The sequence below is a fragment of the Eublepharis macularius genome, chromosome 9 (genome assembly GCF_028583425.1).
Source record: "Eublepharis macularius isolate TG4126 chromosome 9, MPM_Emac_v1.0, whole genome shotgun sequence".
Taxonomy (NCBI): domain Eukaryota; kingdom Metazoa; phylum Chordata; class Lepidosauria; order Squamata; family Eublepharidae; genus Eublepharis; species Eublepharis macularius.
Window position 1 is genome coordinate 92,249,616 of NC_072798.1, and position 22,620 is coordinate 92,272,235.

The following is a 22,620-nucleotide window of genomic DNA, read 5'->3' on the forward strand; positions in this document are numbered from 1 at the left end:
GGAAGAGATCTCCTTGTTCTTTCCCCCCCATGTCTGTCTCCGGACTTACGAGCTAAGGAGAGCACGAGAGGCTGGCACGCTTGCACAGTCCCGAGATAGAGCACGAGCTGACCTGGTTTGGGAGCCTTTGTGTTTATTTAACCCTTGCCTTTAAAAAAAGAAGAAGGAACTCTGTGTGTCTATAATTGGTCTCACAAGTACACAACTGATCTGAGCAGGCCCACTGGAAGGGCCTCACTATCCCTTCCCCTCACAGTTAAAAGGGTGGCTACCGGTTAAAAGACACTGGCCTGGTTGGAGAAGGTCTGAAGAGCAGCTGCCCTAGAAGGCTGATGGGACCTGTCCCTTTCCTGACAGATCCAGGGTGAATGGGCCACAATGGGCTGTGGAGAAAAGGGTAGCTGGTCCCAGTAGGCTGCTGAAATCAGGCTCGCTTGTCACTTCTGCTCCTTCTGACTGGCAGGTCTTGTCCCTGTGTGGCGCAGCTGGAATTCTCCCTCTCTGAGGAACGAGCTTCTAATAGCATCGGGTACCCGCAATAGCCCTCCTTTACAGGCCTCACCTGTAGGCCTTGGTAGCTTCACCTGCCATTCACTGTTCATGCGTTTTATCAAAAGTACACTGTGGTGAACACGCACGGCAGAAAATTCACAAGCCCTTGCGAAAGATATTCCTTGTTAGCTTCATCGGGCACCTCTCTTCTTCCCTTGTGAAAATGACCTCAGATATCTTTTCCTAAAATGGTTGAGCAGAGTGTCTCTGTGCATATGTAAGACTGTTTTTGCCTCAGACATGAGTAATCCTTATCTAGTCCTCATAAACTGAGAGTAAGGGGTCAAAACCATGTAGCTGAAAATCCTCTGGGTTAGATTTACAGTCCTGGTCTCATTTCACACATATCAGGAGTTCCTTTCAGTTTGGTTTCCAAAGGTTTTATGTATATATCTACAAAAGACTCTTTCCCCCCAAGACTCTTTCCCTCCCCCTTTTAATTTGCTCCCCTAAAATTCACTTCTTTTGGAATGTCACATTATGGATTGTAGCTTTTATGAGATGGTGATAAAAAGTCCAAGCCATCAATTTTCTCTTCGGCTATATCATGCTGCCACTTTGGCATGTCCCATTTGAACCAGAAACATCCCCTTTACTTCTATGTTAATTAACTTGCAGTGGGTTCGTGGGCACACAGCGAAGCTTGCTATGTCCAAAGAGGCCCCAACTTCTACAGCTCTGCTTTTCATTCAGCTGCCTTCATCCCCACCAGCCTGCTTGACAAATCAACCCCTTTGCTTAAATACACACGAAGCTTAATTCTTTTATCCCACGTTGGCAAACAGTCCCCAGCTTCACAAAAGAATTTTCACTGCCAGCTTTGTAACAATAGATCCATCTCCCTCTACACCGTTCTGGAAAATTGCATTGACCCTGATGCAAACTAAGGGAAAGCAAACACCAACATTTGCCCTGTCACAGTGCATAAATGGGAGGCGGAGGGGTGCTTGCTTTAGGGACTAAAGCGAAAAGGAAGTTTTCAGTTTGGGCTCTGCCTTGCCAAGGACCATGTCCTGAACACCATATGCCCTGTTCAGAATTAATGAAGGGAACCGCACCATTGCTGGCTCCTGGTAACTCCCTGATTCGTCCGTCCCAGGCAAATGTGGACGTGGCCAGCCTGCAGACGCCGGCTACCACTGCATTTGCAGATCTCATAGCTCCATATGTCTTGAGAATGTGAGCCGAGCCACCCATACCAAAGCAGAGTTAATAGACAGTATCATGAGTGCCAATGCAGCCTAAAGTCTTCGTTCGCCTAGATACCAGTTGTTAAGGAGAGAAGAGAGCACCAAAGTGGAAAGAAATTACTCTTCTCTCCATATCATTATGATGCTGTCCAAGTATGCTAGTAAAATGTTTCTTCCTTTCCTAGGTTCAACAGACTGCATATGCTATGCAACAGTTGGCATCAATGATCCGGTAACATCAGCATTACATATCATTTTGGGTAAGTATCTAATACTGCAGCTGGGAGACTGGCAGGAACAGGACTTACCTTAACAGTGGTCTTTCGTTGCCATACTCCCCAGAATTTTTCGTATTGGATTTTTGGCCCAACTCTGTGCTAGATAGGAACACCAGATCTCTTGTTTCGATATTAGTTGCTAAAAAAATGGTATCAGAAAATCTGGGAGTGATATTTGGTGGGTAGGATTATGCACAACCCGTTTTTTGGGAACTTGCATATGGCAGTCCCTTTCTTTGAATACGATGAAATATGGAAACCAATTTTAGATGTTTCAAATGCCAAAGAAGTAATTCCCCCAATGCAACAAAGTTTAAATGCTTATTTATTGTAATTCTTGGGTTTTTAACAATTTGCCAAGAGTGGTTTTGATAATGTCTTTTATGGTTTAGTTTTAATCCCTTTCTTGTTTGTATTGTACAGTTTTATCATTTCTTGTATTAAATTTGGATTAATAAACAAAAAACAAAAAAAAACAGTGATCTTCTGATGCCATAGCATCACTTCGAGCGTCATAATCAGAAGTGACATCACTACATCGCTGGACACTCTAAAATTCACCCGAAACTCAATGTTGTCAAAACCTGCAACATGGTGATGTCACTTCCTGGTATTTAGCTGAAAATGACATGGCTCAGTGATACAATATATGTCTTGTATGCAGAAAATCCCATGTTCAGAACCCTGGTAACTCTAGTTAACCCAGGTCACTGGTATTGTGGAAAAGTTTTCTCTGCCCAAGAGCTGGAAAAATAGTACTGGAATAAACAGTATTGAGCTAAACAGACCAAGGGGACGTCACTTGATACAAAGCGGCTTTACAGTACTGATAGGCACCTGAAAAATTCCATCATGATTCCCCCTTTAAGTATTATAACGGTTAGTGCTGAATCTATTCTCACCATTCTTAAAGGTTAAGAGGCAGCTGCCCTATAATCTGAAATGGTTCTCATCAACAGGGGACAGTCAACCTCTGGATGTCTCTTCAGTACATCGCAATAAAACATTTCTGAAGTACTTTGTGTCACTACTGGGGTATGGATTTTATGGAGATGTATTGAAAGACAGCGAAGAGAAGCGCTGGATGGGGTCTGTCCGATACGACTTTGCAGGTAAAAGAATTAAAACACAGCACTGTTTGTGTACAGAAAACCAGTCTATCGATAAACACTTTTGTGGGGGGCAGGGAGTAAAATTATACTCCTTTCAGGATGTTTCAAGCGTAATTGACCATTACCTACTTCAGGAGCTTTATCAGTATTTAAACTATGTCGATAACCCTGAAGTTTGCTTCTGTCTTCCGAGCAGACACTTGAAAATGTGGAAACCTTTTTTCAGATGTTTACAGTGGTTGGTTGGTTTTTAAATAAGCAGATCGATTTGACTCTCACATTTCTTTTTGTAGAAAGCTACAACTCAATAGGGTCAGTGTTATAGGAACAGAGAGAGATTAAAGGAGGATTCAGTTTTCAAATGGTAGAACCTGTTCCGCTCTGCTTCTTCATGCCAGGCTTCTGATTTGTCATGGTGATTTCCAGGGTTTTTTTCCTGGGAAAAGAGGTGGCGGAACTCTCAAGAGGGAAATGAGGAAGAAACACATGAGATTCTTTGAAATCATATTATTTTCAAGCACTATTGCCGAGTATTTTCAAGAGGTGCTGGAACTCCATTCCCCCGTGTTCCCCCTAAAAAAAAGCCCTGGTGATTTCTCATCTCTTCACTTTTATATCTAAAGCCACAGGATGAGTCAAATCTATGTGTAAAAGAGAGAAGAACACAAATAGATTTTACTCATCCTCCAGATGTATCATACAGGGCCGGATCTATGGTTGCCGGTGCCCAGGGCAACCGAAGACAGGCCACTTGCACACGCGCACACCGTGCGCATGCTCATGGCGCTGCTTGATGACGTCACTTCCATGATGTCATTGCGCAGGGCAGTGCTTGCTGCCCTGCAGTAAGCCAGCTGTCCCGGCACGCCACGGAGCTGGTGGTGGCAGCTTGAGTGGCTGGGAGGCCGCCCGCGCCATTCGCCTGCCCTGCTGGACAGGAGGCGGCTGGCTTGCCGCGCGCCCCCTGTCCTGCGGGGCAGGCGAATAGCGCGGGCAGCCTCCCAGCCACCCGCGCTGCCTTTTACCTGCCCCGCAGGACAGGGGGCACGTAGCAAGCGTGCCCCCGTCCTGCCACCCACGTGCTCCCAGGGCTGGCAGCTGTGCCCAGCGCCCCCTCTTTAGCGGCGCTGGGGGTAGACTACCCCCCCTTCTCCCCTGTCGATCCGGCCCTGGTGCCATAGGGCACAGAGGTTGGTTGCCACCTTTTTGTTTTCCGGAGATGCCACTGTACCTTTAACAGCTGTGAAAGGTAGTATGCCAGGAAAACAAAATGGTGAGAAAATGCAGCAAGCAGAGTTTTCCTCCCATCACTGCATCTCCATTTCAGGAAAGGTTTTGCTCCTGAGCATCTGTTTTGATCTCCAAAATGCCACAACTCAAGAGCATAGATTCAGGAATGACAAATGAAATAATTTCTTCACATAACATACAATTAACTTGTGGAACTCACTACAGGACAGCCACTATCTTAGATGGCTTTAAGAAAGGATTAGCTAAATTAGATAAATTCATGGAGGATAAGTCCATCAACGGCTATTATTAACGGAATCTTCACATCTGGGTCAGCATAGAGCAGAATACTAGTTGCCAAGGGGTTGCTAAGTTAGGTTGCCAGTTCCTGCTTTGGAAACTCCTGGAAATTGGAGGTGGGACATGAGGAGAGTGGAGTGTGGAGAAGGGAGGAAGTTCAGCAGGGATATGATACCACAGAGTCTACCTTTTGAAGCTGCCTTTTCCTCTTGATCTCTAGTTTGGAGATCAGTTGTTATTCCAGGAGAACTTCAGGCCCCACCTGGAGGTACAGAGTTATCACAGGAAAATGCCAGGTGCAGAGAAAGATGTAGAAGCTCAAGTTTCTTCAGGTGAAATAGGAAGGAAACAAAGAAAGTGACGGGGAGGGAGGATCCACAACGCAACACAACTCAAGGGTCAAGCTATAAGCATTAAAATATATTCAAAAATATATATTTATTATATAGTGTACGTAGTAATAAAATTAAAAGCAAAGAGCCTGAATGTCAGGCTGCATAGGAAAGCTTTAGGTAAGTTGTAACGTTCTCCAAATACAGTTGATAGACATGTCAAATAACCAGCACAAGACCATATGCGTTTCGGCCCCAGGGCCTTCCCCAGCAGTCAATAATACAACACTTCAGCAATAAACAGACCCACACATCCAGAAATCAATATGTATTCTGCCCTGATGTTATTATCTGGAAATGAAAATAGAGAAAAGAGGACAAAATTTTTTTGTTATAATGAGAATAAACATCATTATACTATAAAAAATATTTTTGAAAAAAAACACCGCCAATTTTACCTCACGTATTAAGTGGTATGATGTAAATTACTACAGCAGGCCATGGATCCCTTCACATGGTAACTGCCCTCACACAAAGCTCTCCATTGGTATTATATTCTGTAGAGCAAACATTACATATGAACTGGATTTTACATAAATAAACATTTAAACCTAATTGGGGAGGAAGCTGGGGCACTATAGGACAAAAAGTGAAGAAAACTGTATGTTCCAATGAGGTAGATTTTTTCTTCCCATCAGGTAAGAAAAGTACCCATCAGGTACTGTTGTCAGTACCTCTTTAGTCTAAGGCACGTTGTGCAGCCATACAAGCTTGGGCTTTTTCAATGGCTGCCTCATGCTTGTGGAACAGCCTTCTGGAAGAGATCAGAGGAGCTTCTACTCCTGGCTTCCTGGTGAGGGTGCAAAAGAGCATAATTCCAGAGAACTTTTGTAGCAACCTGAGCCTGGGTAAAGGGGGGGCACTTTCATTTTCATTTCTTTTTTACAGTAATTTGACCCATCACGTAACACCATTACGCTAAAAAGAAACTCCAAAGCATAGAATAGAACAAATAAAACAATTGGAATTAAGATCTAATTTGTGTGTGTGTGTGTTATGTGCTGTCAAGTCGCCTCCAACCAATGGCGACCCTATGAATGAAAGACCTCCAAAACATTCTATCATGAACAAACTTGCTCAGATCCTGCAAACTGGAGGATGTGGCTTCTTTTATTGAGTCAAGCCATCTCATTTTAAGTCTTCCTCTTTTCTTATTGCCTTCTACTTTTCCTAGCATTATTGACTTTTCCAGAGAATCTCGTCTTCTCATGATGTGACCAAAGTACAATATCCTCAGTTTTGTCATTTTAGCTTCTAGGGAGAATTCAGGCTTGATTTGATCTGGAACCCACATTTGTCTTTTTGGCTGTCCATGGTATCCTCAGAACTCTCCTCCAGAACCATATTTCAAATGAATCCATTTTCTTCCTGTCAGCTTTCTCCACTGTCCAACTTTCATATCCATACATAGTAATGGGGAATATCATCGTTTGGAATATCTTGATCTTGTCCCCAGAGAGACGTCTTTATCTTTAAGTATCTTCTCTAGCTCCCTCACAGCTGCTCTTCCAGGTCTCAATCTTCTTCAGATTTCTTCATTGTAGTCTCCCTTTTGGTTGATGACTGAACCAAGGAATAGAAAATCTTGGACAATTTCAATTTCCTCATTCTCAACTTCAAAATTGTGTAATTCCTCAGTAGTCTAGTTACAGTAGTTAATTCCTCTAGTTACAATACAATAAAATTTCTGACACCTGAATATCACCAAACAGTATCTGGCTACTTGGTAGGTAATCTGGACATTCTTATTGGACAGAAGGTCTGGCTTTTTCAGTGAGACCAGAAATTTCACCTAAAGAGGGGATTTTCCTACCAGTGGAGCCTAAGGTGCTTTTAGATTGATGTTTTAATATATATTTGCTGCTTTAATGTTTCTTGTTTTAGCTAATAGTTTTTATATTGACATTACCTGCCTTAGATCCTGAAATGTTCAGGAGAAAATGGGGCATATGAATATTTAAAGGAGGGTCTGCAAGACATTGACTGAAAAATAATCTCTATTCTGCTTTAGAACAGATCTTTTTAAAAAAGGTCTTTTTCCCCTCTCTCCAAGGTTTCAAGACTTTCCTTTCCCACCATTACTATGAGGGCACGGTATCCTTTCTTCCGGCAACACATACGATGGGATGCCCAAGAGACGGAAGATCCTGCAAAACTAAGTAGGCTAAACATATTTATTTTTCTGTCCTACTGATGTTGGAAAATACTGTCCCCAGGTAACCGGACAGCCCAAAACAGAGTTCTTGATTCCTAGCTTAATATCCAGGTTCCTTCTTTGGGCAAATTAAACATTGCAATGGATGTTATACTGTAGATTTGGAAGGAGTAAAATTACCAAATGTTCCTGTTTCCTAGTTCAATAGTAGATGCTGTAAGCTTCCCTACGCTACACGGAGTGCTACATGTCACAGCAAGAGTAACACAGGCTAGATTTCCGCAAAATAAGCAAATCCAGATACGATAGACAGAGGAGCTGTGCCTTACACCAAAGGAGAAAAGCCAAGCATTCCTCTAACCCCTCTGGCTCCCCAGCAAATCTGACATAGGGAATCCCTGAACAAATGCCTGAAGAAGGTAATGAGATGGAGGAGGGTGAATAAACTGAATCTCAATCCAGACAAGACTGAGGTCAATGAAGAACCGGATCAAGGACTGAGGAATCAGTCTGTCCTGGAAGGGCTCTCTATGAAGGAGCAGGTTCATAACTTGGGGATGTTATTGGATCCTGGTCTACTTTCAGAGGTGGAGAACATCTTGAGATGTTTTTGTTCCTGCCTCAACAGGGAGAGCAGCGTCTCAGGCTTCTGCCTTGGACTACTATATACTTTTCCTTCTTTCTACCTTTCAACACTGTGATCCATGCTGCGAACACATCCAGGTTCAATTGCTGTAATATAATGCACTGTACGTGGGACTGCCTTTAAAAGCTGTCCAGATACTTCAGCTGGTCCAAAAGGCAACAGGCTACTGTTGGGTGAGATACAAGGATTATATCAACCCACTGCTGAAAGGTCTACACTGGCTGCCCATTTGTTTCCAGGCACAATTCTAAGTGACTTTAAGACCCAAAGAGCTTGGGGGACTAGAGGACTCAACAGACCACCTCCAGTCTTCCTGTATGGTCCAGCATGACAGTTAAGAGCCTCTCCCCAGGCCCAGCTGTCTTGTGCTCTTGCCTTCAAAGGTGAAGTAGTTGGTGACCAGAGACAGGGCTTTTTTAGTGGTAGCGCCTTGCCATTGGAATGCCCTCCCACTGAGGCTCAGTTCACATCTATTTTGCTGTTCTTTAGGCAACAGGTGAAAACTTATCTTTACTTAGACTTTCAAGGGAGGGGTTCTATATTTTCTAGTTGTTTTTTATAATAACAATAATAATGACTTCCGATTTATATACCACCCTTCAGGGCAACTTAATGCCAGGCTCAGAGAGGTTTACAAAGTTATTATCCCCACAACAATCACCCTGTGAAGTGGGTGGGGCTGAGAGAGCTCTGAGAGAGCTGTGACTGACCCAAGATCACCCAGGTGGCTTCAAGCGGAGGAGTGAGGAATCAAACCCAGTTCTCCAGATTAGAGTCCTGCTGCTTCTAACTACTACACCAAACTGGTATCCACTTCTAGTATTAGGGCTGTTTATGTGTATAACTGTAAGATCTGTTATGTTGTTTTTTGTGGTTTAGTATTGATGATAATATTATACTGATTGTTGTTACAATTTCTTATCTTTGTTTTTACTTCAAAATCCACCTCAAGCACGTCTCTTCAGAGGTGGCATACGCATTTTCTAAATAAAATAAATAATATAGGGGGAAAACTTGCTAATTCTAGATGTGGCAACAGTTCGCCTCCTGAACATAAGCAAAACCCATTCATCAAATCTTCCCAACAAAAATAGAGAGGGTAGGAAAGGTAATTGTGATGTCTCCGGCACGTACACATGAAGTCCACCTTTCCTTCTCTGGCCATAAAGCAAAAGAATCCAGAATTATTAAAAGGATCCTGCTCTTTGGCATCCAGCTCTCTTGAATCCATGGTTGTTTTTTTGCCTCCGCAATTGTTCTGTGAGATAAACTTTTTATACCTTTAACACTTGAAAGACTACCGATCAATTTTTGTTGAAGAAAAAGGAAACACAGTGCTGCTAAATACTGTTGGATGTGTCTGAAGCCCCAAAGTAGTGATTTCCAGTGAGGCACCCATGGATGCTATGGGGCCCATTGATATATTTCCTGTCACACACTTGTTTCTGTTCCAAATCGAAGAACCAACTTGGAACAGGAGGTGGTTCAGAACACCTCAGGAGGCTTCACCTTTGGGTCTGCAGGGAATACCCATTCAGAAATAGCAGCCCTCATGATAGCAGGATGTTTGGCCCTGAACCTCCAATCATGTTCTAATTACCACTTTGAATGGCAGCCATTCGTGACAACCATTTGTGGTGGCATTCACTTCCCTTTCTCAAAATCCCGTAAGTTCCCACAGGCTCAACAAAATTGGGGATCCTTACCCTAGAGAGAGATAGTACGTAATATGAAGCTTGATGGGATGCTGATTTGAGTCTATGGAGGGCTTATGTTCATACGGGTATCAATTATGGGTGTCAACCATGGCTTTTTTCAGCTGGAACGCAGTGGAACAGAGTTCCGGAACCTCTTGAAAATGGTCACATGGCCAGTGGCCCTGCCCCCTGATCTCCAGACAGAGGGGAGTTGAGATTGCCCTCTGCGCTGAGTGGTGCGGAGGACAATCTAAACTCCCCTCTGTCTGGAGATCAGGGGGCGGGGCCACCGGCCATGAGACCATTTTTGCTAAGGGCGATTTAAACTTTAAAAAAAAACCTTGTTCCAGCTGACCAAAAGTGACATCATTGTGCGGTCCTGAGTTCCACCATCTCTTTTCCCAGAAAAAAAGCTCTGGTGTCAACTGATACCCATATGAACATACAAAGATTATATGAATATACAAAGATTATATTGATGGTTGTACAGTTTATATGTTATACCCCACCTGTCAAGAGCCCAGGGTGGAAAGCAGCAAGCGTAAAACCTAAAATTAGAATATCATCCATTATAAAACTTAGGAACACACAAGAGCCAAAATAAAAACAGAATTCAGATTTGTGAAAGTGAGGAGAATTAAGCAGAGTCCACAACGGACTCTCAAAAGCTTATACCACAAAAACTTGTTGGTCTCTAAGGTGTTGCCGAAATCCTGCTGCTCCGTAGTGGAGTGACTGAGTTCAGAAAGCTCTAAAATGTGCCGATTTGGTTGGAAACATGCCCCAACTCTATCAATATTAGGAAACTTCAAAACTCCCTATCAGAATTAAAGTTCTTTGCTTCAATATAGCATTCGCTGATGGTGTTCTAGAGTGCTTAGCATAAGGTTTTCCGGTCAATGATATTAACTACGTTGCCCTCCGCAAGCTGGCATCCTGTTCTCACAATATATATGTATATAAATTTAACGTGATTTCTTCCTTGTAGTCAAAACCGAATTATCTTCCAGGTGCCGCGTTTGCAAGCAAAGCAAGCGACAGCTGGAGCAGCTTCAGAAGTTTGAAAAAGACCGACACGGTAAGTTAATACTGCACGGAATTCAGCCCTGGATAGTTAGGCGACTGGGCCTTTTCCCTCAAGCAAGTTTGTTATACGAATTATTATAAAAACGAAACCCTAAATGCAGAGGGATGGAGACTGAGCTTGCGAAGATTGCCAAAGGAGATTCAAAGAGGGTTCTGGCCAAATAGGCTTCTTTACAAGTTACATTTTTCTGGTGGTCAGTATTAATGTTCATTCATTGTAAATGGGCCGGATTTTAGTCCAGTGGCATCTTAGAAACCAACAAGATGTTCAGGGCATAAGCTTTCGAGAGTCAAAACTCTCTTCTTCAGATCATACATGGTGATTGTATATAACAACAGTTACAATTACAGGACACACTAAAATATATCTCGATTGCATTTGCTGGTGACTTCCTCAGTACCGCTTTACAAACCTGCAGTATAGTCAGTGTGTTCAACATATAACATCCACTGTTGGTCATAGGCATGCTGACAAGGCATTAAACTCCAGACTTCCCAGTCCTCGTTATCCGATAGCAGTGATCCCAACATGGCATCCACGGGTGAGCGTTGGCATCCAGTTGCATCTTGAGTCTTGGAAATGTCCAAGACCAGAGGGTCTTGGACAGAGAACTTTGGATCTCTCCCTACCAACTAACTAACTAGCAAGCCATGCAGCTTCTTCGAGGCAGGCCTTTCATAGCCATAGTCACAGAGTAGGTTTGCCAGGTCCCCTGGGCTTGAAATTGAGGGCTGGGGGGCATGCCAGAAGGCTGTTTTTTTTATCAAATTGGCCTTCACATGACCCATTGCTTCCACATCGCACCAGGAATGACGTCATAACCAGTGTGATCAGGGCTCATTTCGAGGGGGAATGCGCCGGAACGCAGTTCCAGTAGCTCGCCAAAGAGGTCACATGTCAGGTGGCCCTGCCCACCTGACTCTTGGCAATTTTGGGCCCATTTCAGCCTGGATTGGGGCCGAAATGGCCCGGATTGGGCCTCTGATGGGTCGTGGATCACTCTTCCATTCAGCAGCGGCCCAATCCTGACCATTTTGGGCCCCTTTTCGGCCATTTTCAGCCCCTTTTTGCCATTTTGGGCCCAGTTTTGGTCCTGAATGGCCAGGATTGAGTCCAAAACAGCCAGGATAGATGATGTCAGGGAGTGTGGCATATGCAAATCAGTTATGCTAATGACACACTTCCGGTGATGGTAAGGGGTGTGGCATATGCTATTGAGTTATGCTAATGAGTTCCTCCCGCTCTTTTTCTACGAAATGACCCCTGGTGATGAGGAAGTGCTCATTCCCCTCCCTTTTCCTATTGCCAGCTGGGTGAGAGGTGGCAGAAGACAGGCTGAGAGCAGGAGATCCCCTACGGCCACCCAGGAAATGGGATCCCTGTCATAGAGACAGACTTTCTTCTGTCTCTGGGCTTGGGAATTTCTCTCTGCAGCCACTTAGGGAGCAAATGCTCCCAAACTGCATCTACCAATGCAAAAAAAACAATCCTGCCCCCAATGGCAGCCATTTTGTGAGTTGCCCCACCTCCATGGCTGCCATGTTCAAAATGACAAAAAATGCTCACAGATTCAACAGAACACTGGAATGTCTTTGATCCATCCACTACTATATCCAGGCTCACCTCACTACTGGAATTCAAAGTACATACTGGAACGTTGCCGCATAGCTAGCGTTTTGTATGTACAGCTATTCTGAATGCCATGCTAAAATGTTCAATTTTGTTTAAATGACAACATTAATCCAGCTGAGAAAAGAAGTAGTCCAGACAGTAGCAGCAGCTGGGATCTAGCTGAAAACACCACTTTCACCGATGGATTGTGTGGCGTGAAACAGCTGTTGAAGAACAGGCAGTGGAACAAAATTCCCTTTTGTTGGGAATCCCATAATTCACTTTGCTGGCTCTGTTTCATAAATGTGAATTTTTTTTCATGTTATTTTTGCAGATATATATTGTCAGGATGCAATTTGTACCTTTTCTGAGTTCCAAAGGGCATCGTCTTGATTTAACTACTTTGATAATTGGTGGTGGAGTGCCCTCAAGTTATAGCCGACTTATAGCGACCCCTAGTGGGGTTTTCATGGCAAGAGACTAACAGAGGTGGATTGCCAGTGCCTGCTTCTGCAACCCTGATCTTCAGTGGAGGTCTCCCATCCAATTACTAACCAAGGCTGCCCCTGCTTAACTTCTGAGATCTGATGAGATCAGTCTCACCTGAGCTGTCCAGGTCAAAGCACTTCAATAATTACATCACAATAAAGAGCATCTATAATTTTTGTTTTCCTAAGTAGAGGAGAATATATACCAGCTGATATACTATTGGTTGCTGATATATTCAAGTGACAAAGACAACTCCTTTCTTTCATGCTGCACATCACACATGCACGCACCCTTTGTCTATGGGCACTTTTGGAATTTGAGAAAGTGTAGGCTCTAGCACCATAAAACAGTTGGCATGAGAACATGGCCAATCACAAAATGCTACCACTGGTGGCAGGCTCAGCTCTTTGCTTTCTGAAGGAAATACTGTTTAGTTCATTGTCCATCTTCTTTGCAGTCCTACATGGGACTGCGCGTGCGCAGGCCTGCCAATCAGTAGAATTTCAAGCTTTAAGTCCACTAGGGGGTGCTCGTCCCAGCTTTTTGCGCCTAACGGTACTAGGAGACAGCACCCCATCCCCTCAGTTCCTTCTTTGGGAAGGTTCAGCTCGTCCGTGTGCATCCTAGAAGGAAAAAGAGAAGGAGAGGGTAGCAGAGGTGGTGCTCAATGCTAGAAGATACAACATGAGAAAATCATATAAGTTTAAATGGGAATGTTTCAGTATATGGGCCCAAAGCAAGAGTTTGAATCACTTTAACAGTCAACTGTCAGATATCCTGGAATTTTGTTATTTCTCACGGATGAGGGTCTACTGAACTCATCTATTAAGGTATACTTGGCTGCTGTCTCCACGTTCCACCCCAAAATTGATGGCAGAACAGTTTTCTCACATAGTTTATCCAAATCTTTCTTTCACCTGCTAGGAAGATTGTTCCCCAATGGTCATTACAGCTGGTATTGGCGGAAATTACGAAACCGCCATTCGAACCACTGGCTAGTTGTGATTTAAAGTTTCTTTTTTGTAAGGTGGCATTTTTGGTGGGTATTACCTCCATTAGACAAGTGGGTGAACTAGAAGCCCTGAGATCTGACACACACACACCACCCCCATTCTTGTAGTTTCATCAGGGAAAGGTAGTTTTGAGACCTGGGCCATTTCCACACGGCTTACCTTGTTCCGGAAAACAGTGAAATCTCGCACGAAATCGCGTGAGATTTTGCAGTTTTCCGGAACACAGTAAGCCATGTGGAAATGGCCCTGGTCGTAAATTTAGGCCTAAGGTAGCGACCCAGTTTCATCTTTCACAGGACATAATACTTCCTGTATATTTTCCAGAGCCTTCTAATAGTTCAGAGAGGGACTTTACATTCATGAGATGTTCAAAGAGCTATACTTTTTGATCTACATCGTACGCTAGTGTTCAGAAAAGAAAAACAGTTATTTGTCTGTTATGCTGGCCCCCAGAAAGGGAAAAGGGCCATGGCTCAATCTATAGCCGGGTGAGTTAAATTAACAGTTTAACTGTTACACAACGGCTAACTTACCGTGTCCACTGGAAGTGGAAGCACAGTCCATCAGATCCCAGGCCTCCTCAGCTGCCTTCCTGAAAGGAGTCCCTCTGCGAGATATCTGCAGTGCAGCGACGTGGTCATCTTCAGAGACATTTGTTAAACATTCTGCCTTAGACATGATGGAGAGAAGAGAGTCAGCAGTGGGACAGGCTGTACTTCACCCCTTATTCCAATGAAGAACACACCCACCACCAAGGTAAGGAGCTTGTGAGTCTCCCATGTGGGTCTGCACAGAAGACAGACAATGAAAACAGGGTTGCACTTACCATAACTGCTGTTCATTGACGTCTTCTGTGCAGGCACACACACCCTCCCTCCTACCCTGCTGTGCTTCTTCAATACTTACTTGTAGAAGCCAGGAGGAACTGAGGGGAGGCAGAGCCGTCTCCCGCGAAAAGCCGCGCATGCATTCCAGAGAGAGACGAATGCCCCTAGTGGACTTAAGCTTGAAATTCTACTGATTGGTAGGCCTGCGCACGCGCAGTCCCATGTGTGCCCACACGGAAGACGTCAGTGAACAGCAACTCTGTTTCAATCACTGTAGCCAAGCTGAGGGCACATGACTGATGTGCCTGCCTGGGATGAATTCAGCACTTTGCTTGTCAGTCACTTGATAAGGAAATGCAGCCCACACCGGCCCTGCAAACATAAATCTTATTTAAAAATAAGTCTTTTCAGCACTGATGTCTTGCAGATAACCGCTATATAGTAATGCGCACTGTTATGCATTGTACAAATAATCGTCGGCAGCGCCTTAGCGGCCTTTTCTTTTCACCCTTCTGAGCATATCTGTTATTCCTTTAAGGGTATGACAGAAGAAATCAATGGCATGTTATTAGAGGAAAGTTCTTAGCCATCAATGCGGCCAATATGAGTTGTGCCTGCCCGCGGAGTCCGAAAGGCCTTTCCCCATCTGCTCATTTGGCAGATGGCTGCGCAGACCTCATTCTTGTCCACAAATGCTCCCGATTCAATTTTCTGAGGTACCTCATAAGACATACTAACGAGGATGATCAGGTATGTATTCACTCTGTAGGATTGTGATATTTTTTCAAGGGGCTGAGCAGAGACTATCCATGTTCTCATTTTTTTTTTAAAAAAAGACATTTTGGAGGGGTGACTTACAAAAAATTCAGATATGGCATAGCTTTCTGGAAGCATCCGACTATTTTATATGTTTCTACATAAGAGAACTTCTGAGTTGCCCAAATAGGTAGTTTCCTTGTGAGTTCGGGAAATCAGCGTACAAGGAGAAGCAGCGAGAAGGGGTAACTAAGGATGATTTCTCCACCAGTGCATACGATGATTGTTCCTCTAGAGAACTCTTAATAAAATAGGCAGATGTTCAGTAGGAATGGTTTTTATTAAAGGGGTAGCAAAAAGCAAACACACAGGAAATCACACAACACACACACAGAGCCAACTAGAAAACAGGGAGGAAAATGGAGAGGAGTGTCGGGTCGGGTGATATTTACCAGTCTAGAAGGTAGGGGACTTCCTTAGGATAGCAGCTTGAGCAACCAGCACTTTGCAGCAGGAAGAGAGAGGCTCAGACACGCGCCCGAGGGTGAGTGTAGGATCTAGGAACACACACACAGCTGTGGCTGAGGGCAGTGTAATTATATTGTATAATGTACCCGGAGGCAGGATTGGGTGTCTCCGCCCCAAAACAAATGTTTAATGCTTGTTCTGGAGGTGAAAACAATACCTTGGAAGAAGTTTGATTGGGAGAAACTAAAGGTGAGAAAAGTGATCGATAATCTGCAATGGCAGGACAGGAGGGGTTTATCAGGTCCCTGAATACTCCAATTCAGGAAGGGGGAAGAGGGAAGATCGGCAGGGTGATTAACTCAAGGACTCCTGTGTTAGAGGATTAGAGGAGATTAGCTCAGGGACTCCTAGAAGACCTTTTTTTTGTCTTAAGATCTTTCATGTCTCTGAGGTGTGGGGTTGATGGCCAGTCTTGCCTGTGACTCACATGCCAGTAATTTTCCAACTTCTGGCCAGGGGGTTGGCAGCTGTTTCCTTCCTTCCCAGACAGTGTTTAAAACGCACGAGGAGAGGAGCTTATTATATAGCCATATTCATAAGCTTCCCTATTAGCGAGATGGTCAGGGTCATCTGCGAACATCTGCTAATCATTCCAAGAAGGGAAAGGAAATGACTATCCCAGCATTGCAGAGTAGTCAAAACCTGATCACCGTCTTGGCGGAGCATCTCATTCTCAGCCATCATCATACTTTACTGGGGCACGGTCTTCCTTTTCCTTTCTGAAGGAAAGGATAGTGGGGAAAGGGGCAATTCTTTCCCCACCTGTCAACTTCTCTCTGTGACCCCTCCAGGGTCAGAAAGTGAGAGAATGCAGCTCCCAGGTGGATAGTGGAAATAGTGTTTCTTAGCTTTTCCCTTCGGCGTAGGGGAATGAAAAGTCTGGACAGGGTTGCGGAAAGGAGGCCTTAGCCTGCCTCTTGTCCAGCCATTTTGGTACTAATCAACTCAATGAAATGTACAAGAATGGGAAGTCATAGACATAGAAGGGGAGAGGCCATTGCTCCGTGGTAAAGCATCTGCTTTGCATGCAGAAGGTCCCAGGTTCAATTCCCAGTCTTTCCAGTTATAAGGATCGCATATTAAGTTATGTGTGACTCATTTGCCTGAGACCTTTCAGAACTGCTGCCAATCCAAGTAGACAATACTGAACTTGACGGACAAATAATCTGGCTCAGAAAAAGATGGCTTCATGTGTGCTTCTGTCTGTCGTTGATACGTCACTGCACAAAACAAAGGAAAAAGAAGATAAAAATTTCCACAAGTTTGCATAACATTAGTTTGGATCTGAGTCATCCATTTTGAAGATTGCGTCCAATGGAAGATTAAGATGCATAAACTAACAATGCCTTCCTGCATTTGAAACAGCAGCCCAGAGGATAAAAAGGACACCTGAAGGAAATAATAAGTCAAATTGCAAGCCTTAGAGAAATTATGCAAAAAGTCACTGATCTTGCATTCTGTTTAACCTGGGAGGGGATCATTTTCTGTGCCTAATAGGGGTGTGTGATTAGGGTTTCCAATTTGGGATAAATACCTGAATCGAACCCAATTTGTAAAGATTCGAGATTTCTGAATCGGGCTCAGCATGCTGGCCCCAATTCGGAAATGCCAAATCAAAGCTTCGGGAAGCTTCGGGGCGATGTCAAACCCCGCTGCTGGCTCCAGCTGTACAGCGGAGGAGGACTCTCGCCTGCCAGCTGAAGTTTAAAAAGCCCTTTCCATGCTGCTTGTAAGTAGTGCGGAAAGGGCCCTTCCCGCCCTTCAGCTGGCAGTCAGGGGGGGGTTCCCCCCGGGAGGCTAACTGAAGTGCAGGAAGGACTCCTCCATGCTGCTTCAGGCAGTGCAGAAAGGGCCCTTTAAACTTCAGCTCTGCCAGCGGTGGGATCCCCATCTGGCCAGCCAGTTGAAGTGCAGGAAGCCCCGCCACAGCTTATTTCACCCAATAGGAGGAGGGGGGAACCCCCTCCTCTCCCTCCCATCAGGTGAAATAAGCAGTGGGGCGGGAAGTTTTGGTGTGCTCCAAATCTTTACAGAGCATACCAAAGCAGGGCAATAAGCATTTATTTCTGACGCTTTTCCCCACTTCAGGAATACCGAATCTTTCTGTCCCTGCACACCCCCAGTGCTTTAGCCTTTCAAAATTAGCAGTTTTAAGTTTACTTAAGACAAAGAGGTGATATGATAGCCCTCTTCAAGTATTTGAAGGCTTGTCACATAGAGAATGGAGCAGAGTTCTTTTCTGTTCTCCCCAGAGGTTGGACCAGAACCAACAGGTAAAAATTAAATGAATTTTCAACTAAACATTAGGAAGAACCTCCTGACAATTAGCACAGGTTTCCTTGGGAGGAATTTTCCTCCTGGCCAGATTGGCTGGGTATCCTACAGCTTTTTTGCCTTCCTCTGGGCATACAGCAGTGGTCTCTAGGGGACTGAGCAGGGGAAGTGGCTGTGAGTTTCCTGTACTGTGCGTGAGGTTGGACTAGATGCTCCTTGGAGATCACATCCAACTGTTGGTTTCTGTGTTTCGAAGCGTGCTGAATTGTGACCTAAAAGTGCAAACCAAAATATGTAATGACAAGAGCTTGAGTAGGCAGGGATGCAGCTCAGCTGATTTTAAGGTGGTGGAAACTATTACGTCTCCTTGTGTCCTGTCTCTACAGTTTAACTTCACCTTTGTAGAGGTTTATCGGATCAGGAAGTTTCATTTTACATCACAGCAGTTGGAAGACAGCGATGACATCCACAACATGCAAAAGAAGCACTTTGGGCGGTTCTGCAGCGACCAGCCCACTTGCTGTTGCACCTTTTCTGGCAGCACCTGGAACTGTGATGGGGAGACACTGGAAAGTCCAGCGATCCAAGTCGAGTGAGCATCTTACTTTCTCAAAAGGATCTGTGCATAGAAAAAAGTGCCTGGAGGGGATGTGTGTTTCACTTGGTCAGTAGTTCTCATGTTGACAAGGGCATCAAACTTGTTACAGGATAACCAGAACAAACAGAAAACCGGAGTTTGGTTTGCCCTTGCAGATGAAAACAAAAGATGTGCAATAGCTTCTTAAGACCAACTAAAATGCACGAGCAAAATGCAAGCTTTCAGTTCTTACAGAACTCATCATCAAGATTAATTAAAAGAGTAGGGGGGAGGGGGGGAGATATACGAGGCCATGATCTTGAGGTTTTATGTCTGCTTCCTGCAAATTTAATATGCAATGGAAGGGGTTGATTTCAGGATTCACATTTTAGGAAGAAGTCAACATAACAGCAAGCTCCAGATGAAAATAAGAGAAACTAGTGGTTAATCAAATGCATCTCAAATCCAGGGCTCCCTATTTCTATTTAGCCAATGGGGACTTTTGGAACATTGAGCGTGGGGAGTTGACATTGTCACAATATGGCTACGATGGGGACCAATCTCAAAATAGCTGAGATGGAGTGCTGGAGCCAGTCACAAAATCTTAGGAGATTGCAAGATGGAGGCAGCTATTTCTGAATGGTTGCTCCCTGCAGACCCCGAGGTAAGGCTTCCTGTTTTCTTCGGAAGCACCTCCTACATCAAAGAGGTCCATGCAAACCAGATTGGCTCTTTGCTTGGAGAAGAAGTAAGTGGATACTAGGGAACACGTCAGCAGGCTCCATGATGTCCACGGACACCACACTGGAAATCATTAAGCAATAACAACAAAACAACAATAATACATTCGATTTATACACTCCCCTTCAGGACAACTTAACGCCCACTCACGACAATCACTCTGTGATTCCCATCAATTGAATAACCTCTCTCAAGTATACCTTGATACTGAAAAGACCCTTGCCTCACAGGTACAGCATCTCAAACCAAACAGCGTAGATCTTTCATTCCTTCTCATATCACCTCAGAGGCAATGCTTATCTATAGGATCAGTTCACACATTCCTTTGAGAACTGCCGAAAGCAGTGTTGTCTTTAGAAACAAAGGCATTTTATTATTTATTTATTTTATTTGACTTCTGTCCTGCCCTCCTCACGAATGGGCTCAGGGCGGCTCACAGCATTAATAAAATACAATAAATTAATAATCAACTTTAAAAACACACTTAAAACTTACACTAAAATACTCCATAAAACGATGATGTGCAAGAGTCCAGTAGCACCTATAAGACTAACAACATTTGTGGTCAAGGCATGAGTTTTCGTGAGTCACAGCTCACTTCTGTTCGGAGAAATGACTCTTGCTCTTTTCCACTGCTACAGACAGACTAACACAGCTGCCCATCTTGATCTATCTCCCTAAAATGATGAGCATTCGCAAATCTGAACTGAACCTGACCTTGCCTGGATTGTAACCAAAATGTTCTATTGCACTTGTCAAAATAAAAGCTAAATATATATCGAATGACCCTGATTTTCTGGTGCTACCCAAATATGGGGCTCCCACTGTTGGAGAGTTGCAGTTGATCATTATTAATGTGGTTATTATCTTGTCAAGACTCTTCAATGTCTTCCTCTTGCAGGGTTCACTGTCAATTAATCAAACTCTTTGCAAGAGGAATAGAGCCCCCCTCAAAATATGAAGAATCACCCTCTATGGTACAAGATCGATCTTACGTGGGACGTCTGTAATAACTCTCCATGAAAACTAAGCAACGGAAGGCAACCGCCTGGAGAAACAAGCATTTCGGGCAGGAAAATAAACATTTTCAAACTGGATACTTTTTTGTGGTTAAATTTTAATTTTGGTAAATGCTTGTTTTGAGTGGGTACCTTTAAAAGCATTTATTTTTGTGAATAAGGCCATTATTTTAGAATAATTTAACATGAGTTAAATTATGGTGGGAAGAAGAACTGGTTTACCTTTTTAGAACACCTGATTGTGCATTCTTGAAGAGTGAATTCCATGGATGGAGTGCAAAGACAAGGTGCAAAACAAGTGGCATGAAGTTCCATAGAAATTTAGCCACTACGTTTCAGCGTGCTGCATATTTATACCCTGGATGTCATTGTTGAAATTGCTTCCTTTGTACTATCATCTTGGGAACTGGTCAAAGCCAGATTTTTAAAGCTTCTATTATATTAGCCATTTGCGACTACAGTACTCAAAAGTAGCAATGTTCTTGTGTCTTCGTCGACTCCAGTGTCCCCTTAAATTATAGTGAAATCATTCAGTGTGATGGTATTTTGCAACTTATCAATGCAATTCAAACACACACATTCCTGGCTTTAAGTAATAACCTAGAGTTTATATTTATATATATTTTAGTAATTTCAAGAGGCACGACTTCATATGAAAACCATGTTATTGCTCTAGAAACTCCTCTGCTCTTTGTAATCCTTAAGAAACTGTAAAAGTTTACCTGAAACTGTATGTCTACAGGAAGCACAAATATGCTAAAGCCGCTCAGGATGCCTATTCTACGATATCTAAGAAGGGAGCAGAGACAGAAATTCCAGTTCACCAGCACCTCCTTGAGATGTTTTCCGTTCACCTGAAATGTTTTTCAAAGCCACTTTATAAAATCAGCAGGATTGGCTAAAATTTTCCTGACCTCCATTTTAGGTTGCAGCTGACCAGACAAATATTTGAATGCTGCCTCTCCCCCCCCCCCCCACAACACTTTATAGAAATCTAGCACATCGGGAAGGTTAGGCTTCTCCCTGATGTGCTAGGTTTCTATGAGCAGGGAGTGTTTTCCAATGGGATCATTCAGTTATCCTGCCTTCAGCCTGAAGTGGGCCAGTCTTAAGAGTGGTGATAGCATTAACAAACTCCAAGAGAATGTGGCATCCTTCTAGGATATCCCTCATCGCCAGAATCTCTTCGTAAGGACAGATGGATAGAATGTGGAGACTGTCAGCAATGTGGCTGGCAGACATTGTTTTTGGTATTTAGCAGGGCTTTTTTTCTGGGAAATGAGGTGGCGGAACTCAGTGGGTTGCCCTCGGAGAAAATGGTCACATGGCTGGTGGCCCCGCCCCCTGATCTCCAGACAGAGGGGAGTTGAAATTGCCCTCCGGCCGCCCTCCACGACCATTTTCAAGACGTTCCGGAACTCCATTCCACCGCATTTCCGCTGAAAAAAAGCCCTGGTATTTAGTAACTACTGAAATCAAGTTGTAGATTGTATTTATTTTGATGTGTGGATGTTCTGGGTTGCAGTTGACATTGGATAACTCACAGGTATGCTTTGCATGTTATTTGCTGATACAGCAAAAGAAAAAAAGTCGAATGATATCAGAAATGTGTGTGAGATTTTTTTTTGTGTAATTTATAAGGGGCGGGGGAGATTTTTTGGAGTTTGGACCAAGTTCTGTCATTTTAACTTGCTTTGGAAAGAAATCAACTTGGTACAATTTGTCCATTCCATCCCCCCTTTATGCTTTTATTAAGAATATCATATTTTCCAAATATAGCAATCCCATGTCCTATTGTCCTATTGAACTCAACAGGATGTAAAATTTGGGAATAAATGCCTAAGACTGCACTGCTATTGTCCTCGGTTTCTTGGATTTCGTCACATTCCTGTTATTTCCAGTTTGTACATGTTGAAAACCTTGAGAACAGTTCTCCCTCTGGTGACCTTTGGTGACGACCAACTTACTTTCAGAAAAGACTTACTTTCTGATTCGGCAGCATCTTTCCTGTACAGATCTTTGCAGTTTTTTAGGTAAAAGCAACGAAACAGTATAGCACCTGTTCATTTCAGCACAGTGTTTTCTAATGGACGGCACCCATCGGTTGCTTCTCTCCAGGCCACTTCCTGGAAATTTGTTCTGCAGA

The 22,620-nt window shown here is 43.8% G+C and overlaps 1 protein-coding gene across 2 annotated transcripts in view; it reads left to right on the forward strand.

The window, feature by feature from the left end:
- CERK (ceramide kinase) overlaps positions 1–22,324 on the forward strand; it is a 63,657-nt gene extending 41,333 nt beyond the window's left edge. For both annotated transcript variants that reach the window (XM_054989353.1, XM_054989354.1), the window contains 7 exons: positions 1,928–2,002; positions 2,980–3,132; positions 7,108–7,213; positions 10,563–10,630; positions 15,118–15,329; positions 18,524–18,729; positions 20,357–22,324. In XM_054989353.1, coding sequence (XP_054845328.1) covers positions 1,928–2,002; positions 2,980–3,132; positions 7,108–7,213; positions 10,563–10,630; positions 15,118–15,329; positions 18,524–18,729; positions 20,357–20,465 — 929 coding nt within the window. In that variant the 3' untranslated portion in view covers positions 20,466–22,324. The remainder of the gene's footprint in view (positions 1–1,927; positions 2,003–2,979; positions 3,133–7,107; positions 7,214–10,562; positions 10,631–15,117; positions 15,330–18,523; positions 18,730–20,356) is intronic.
- Positions 22,325–22,620: the final 296 nt, after the last annotated feature.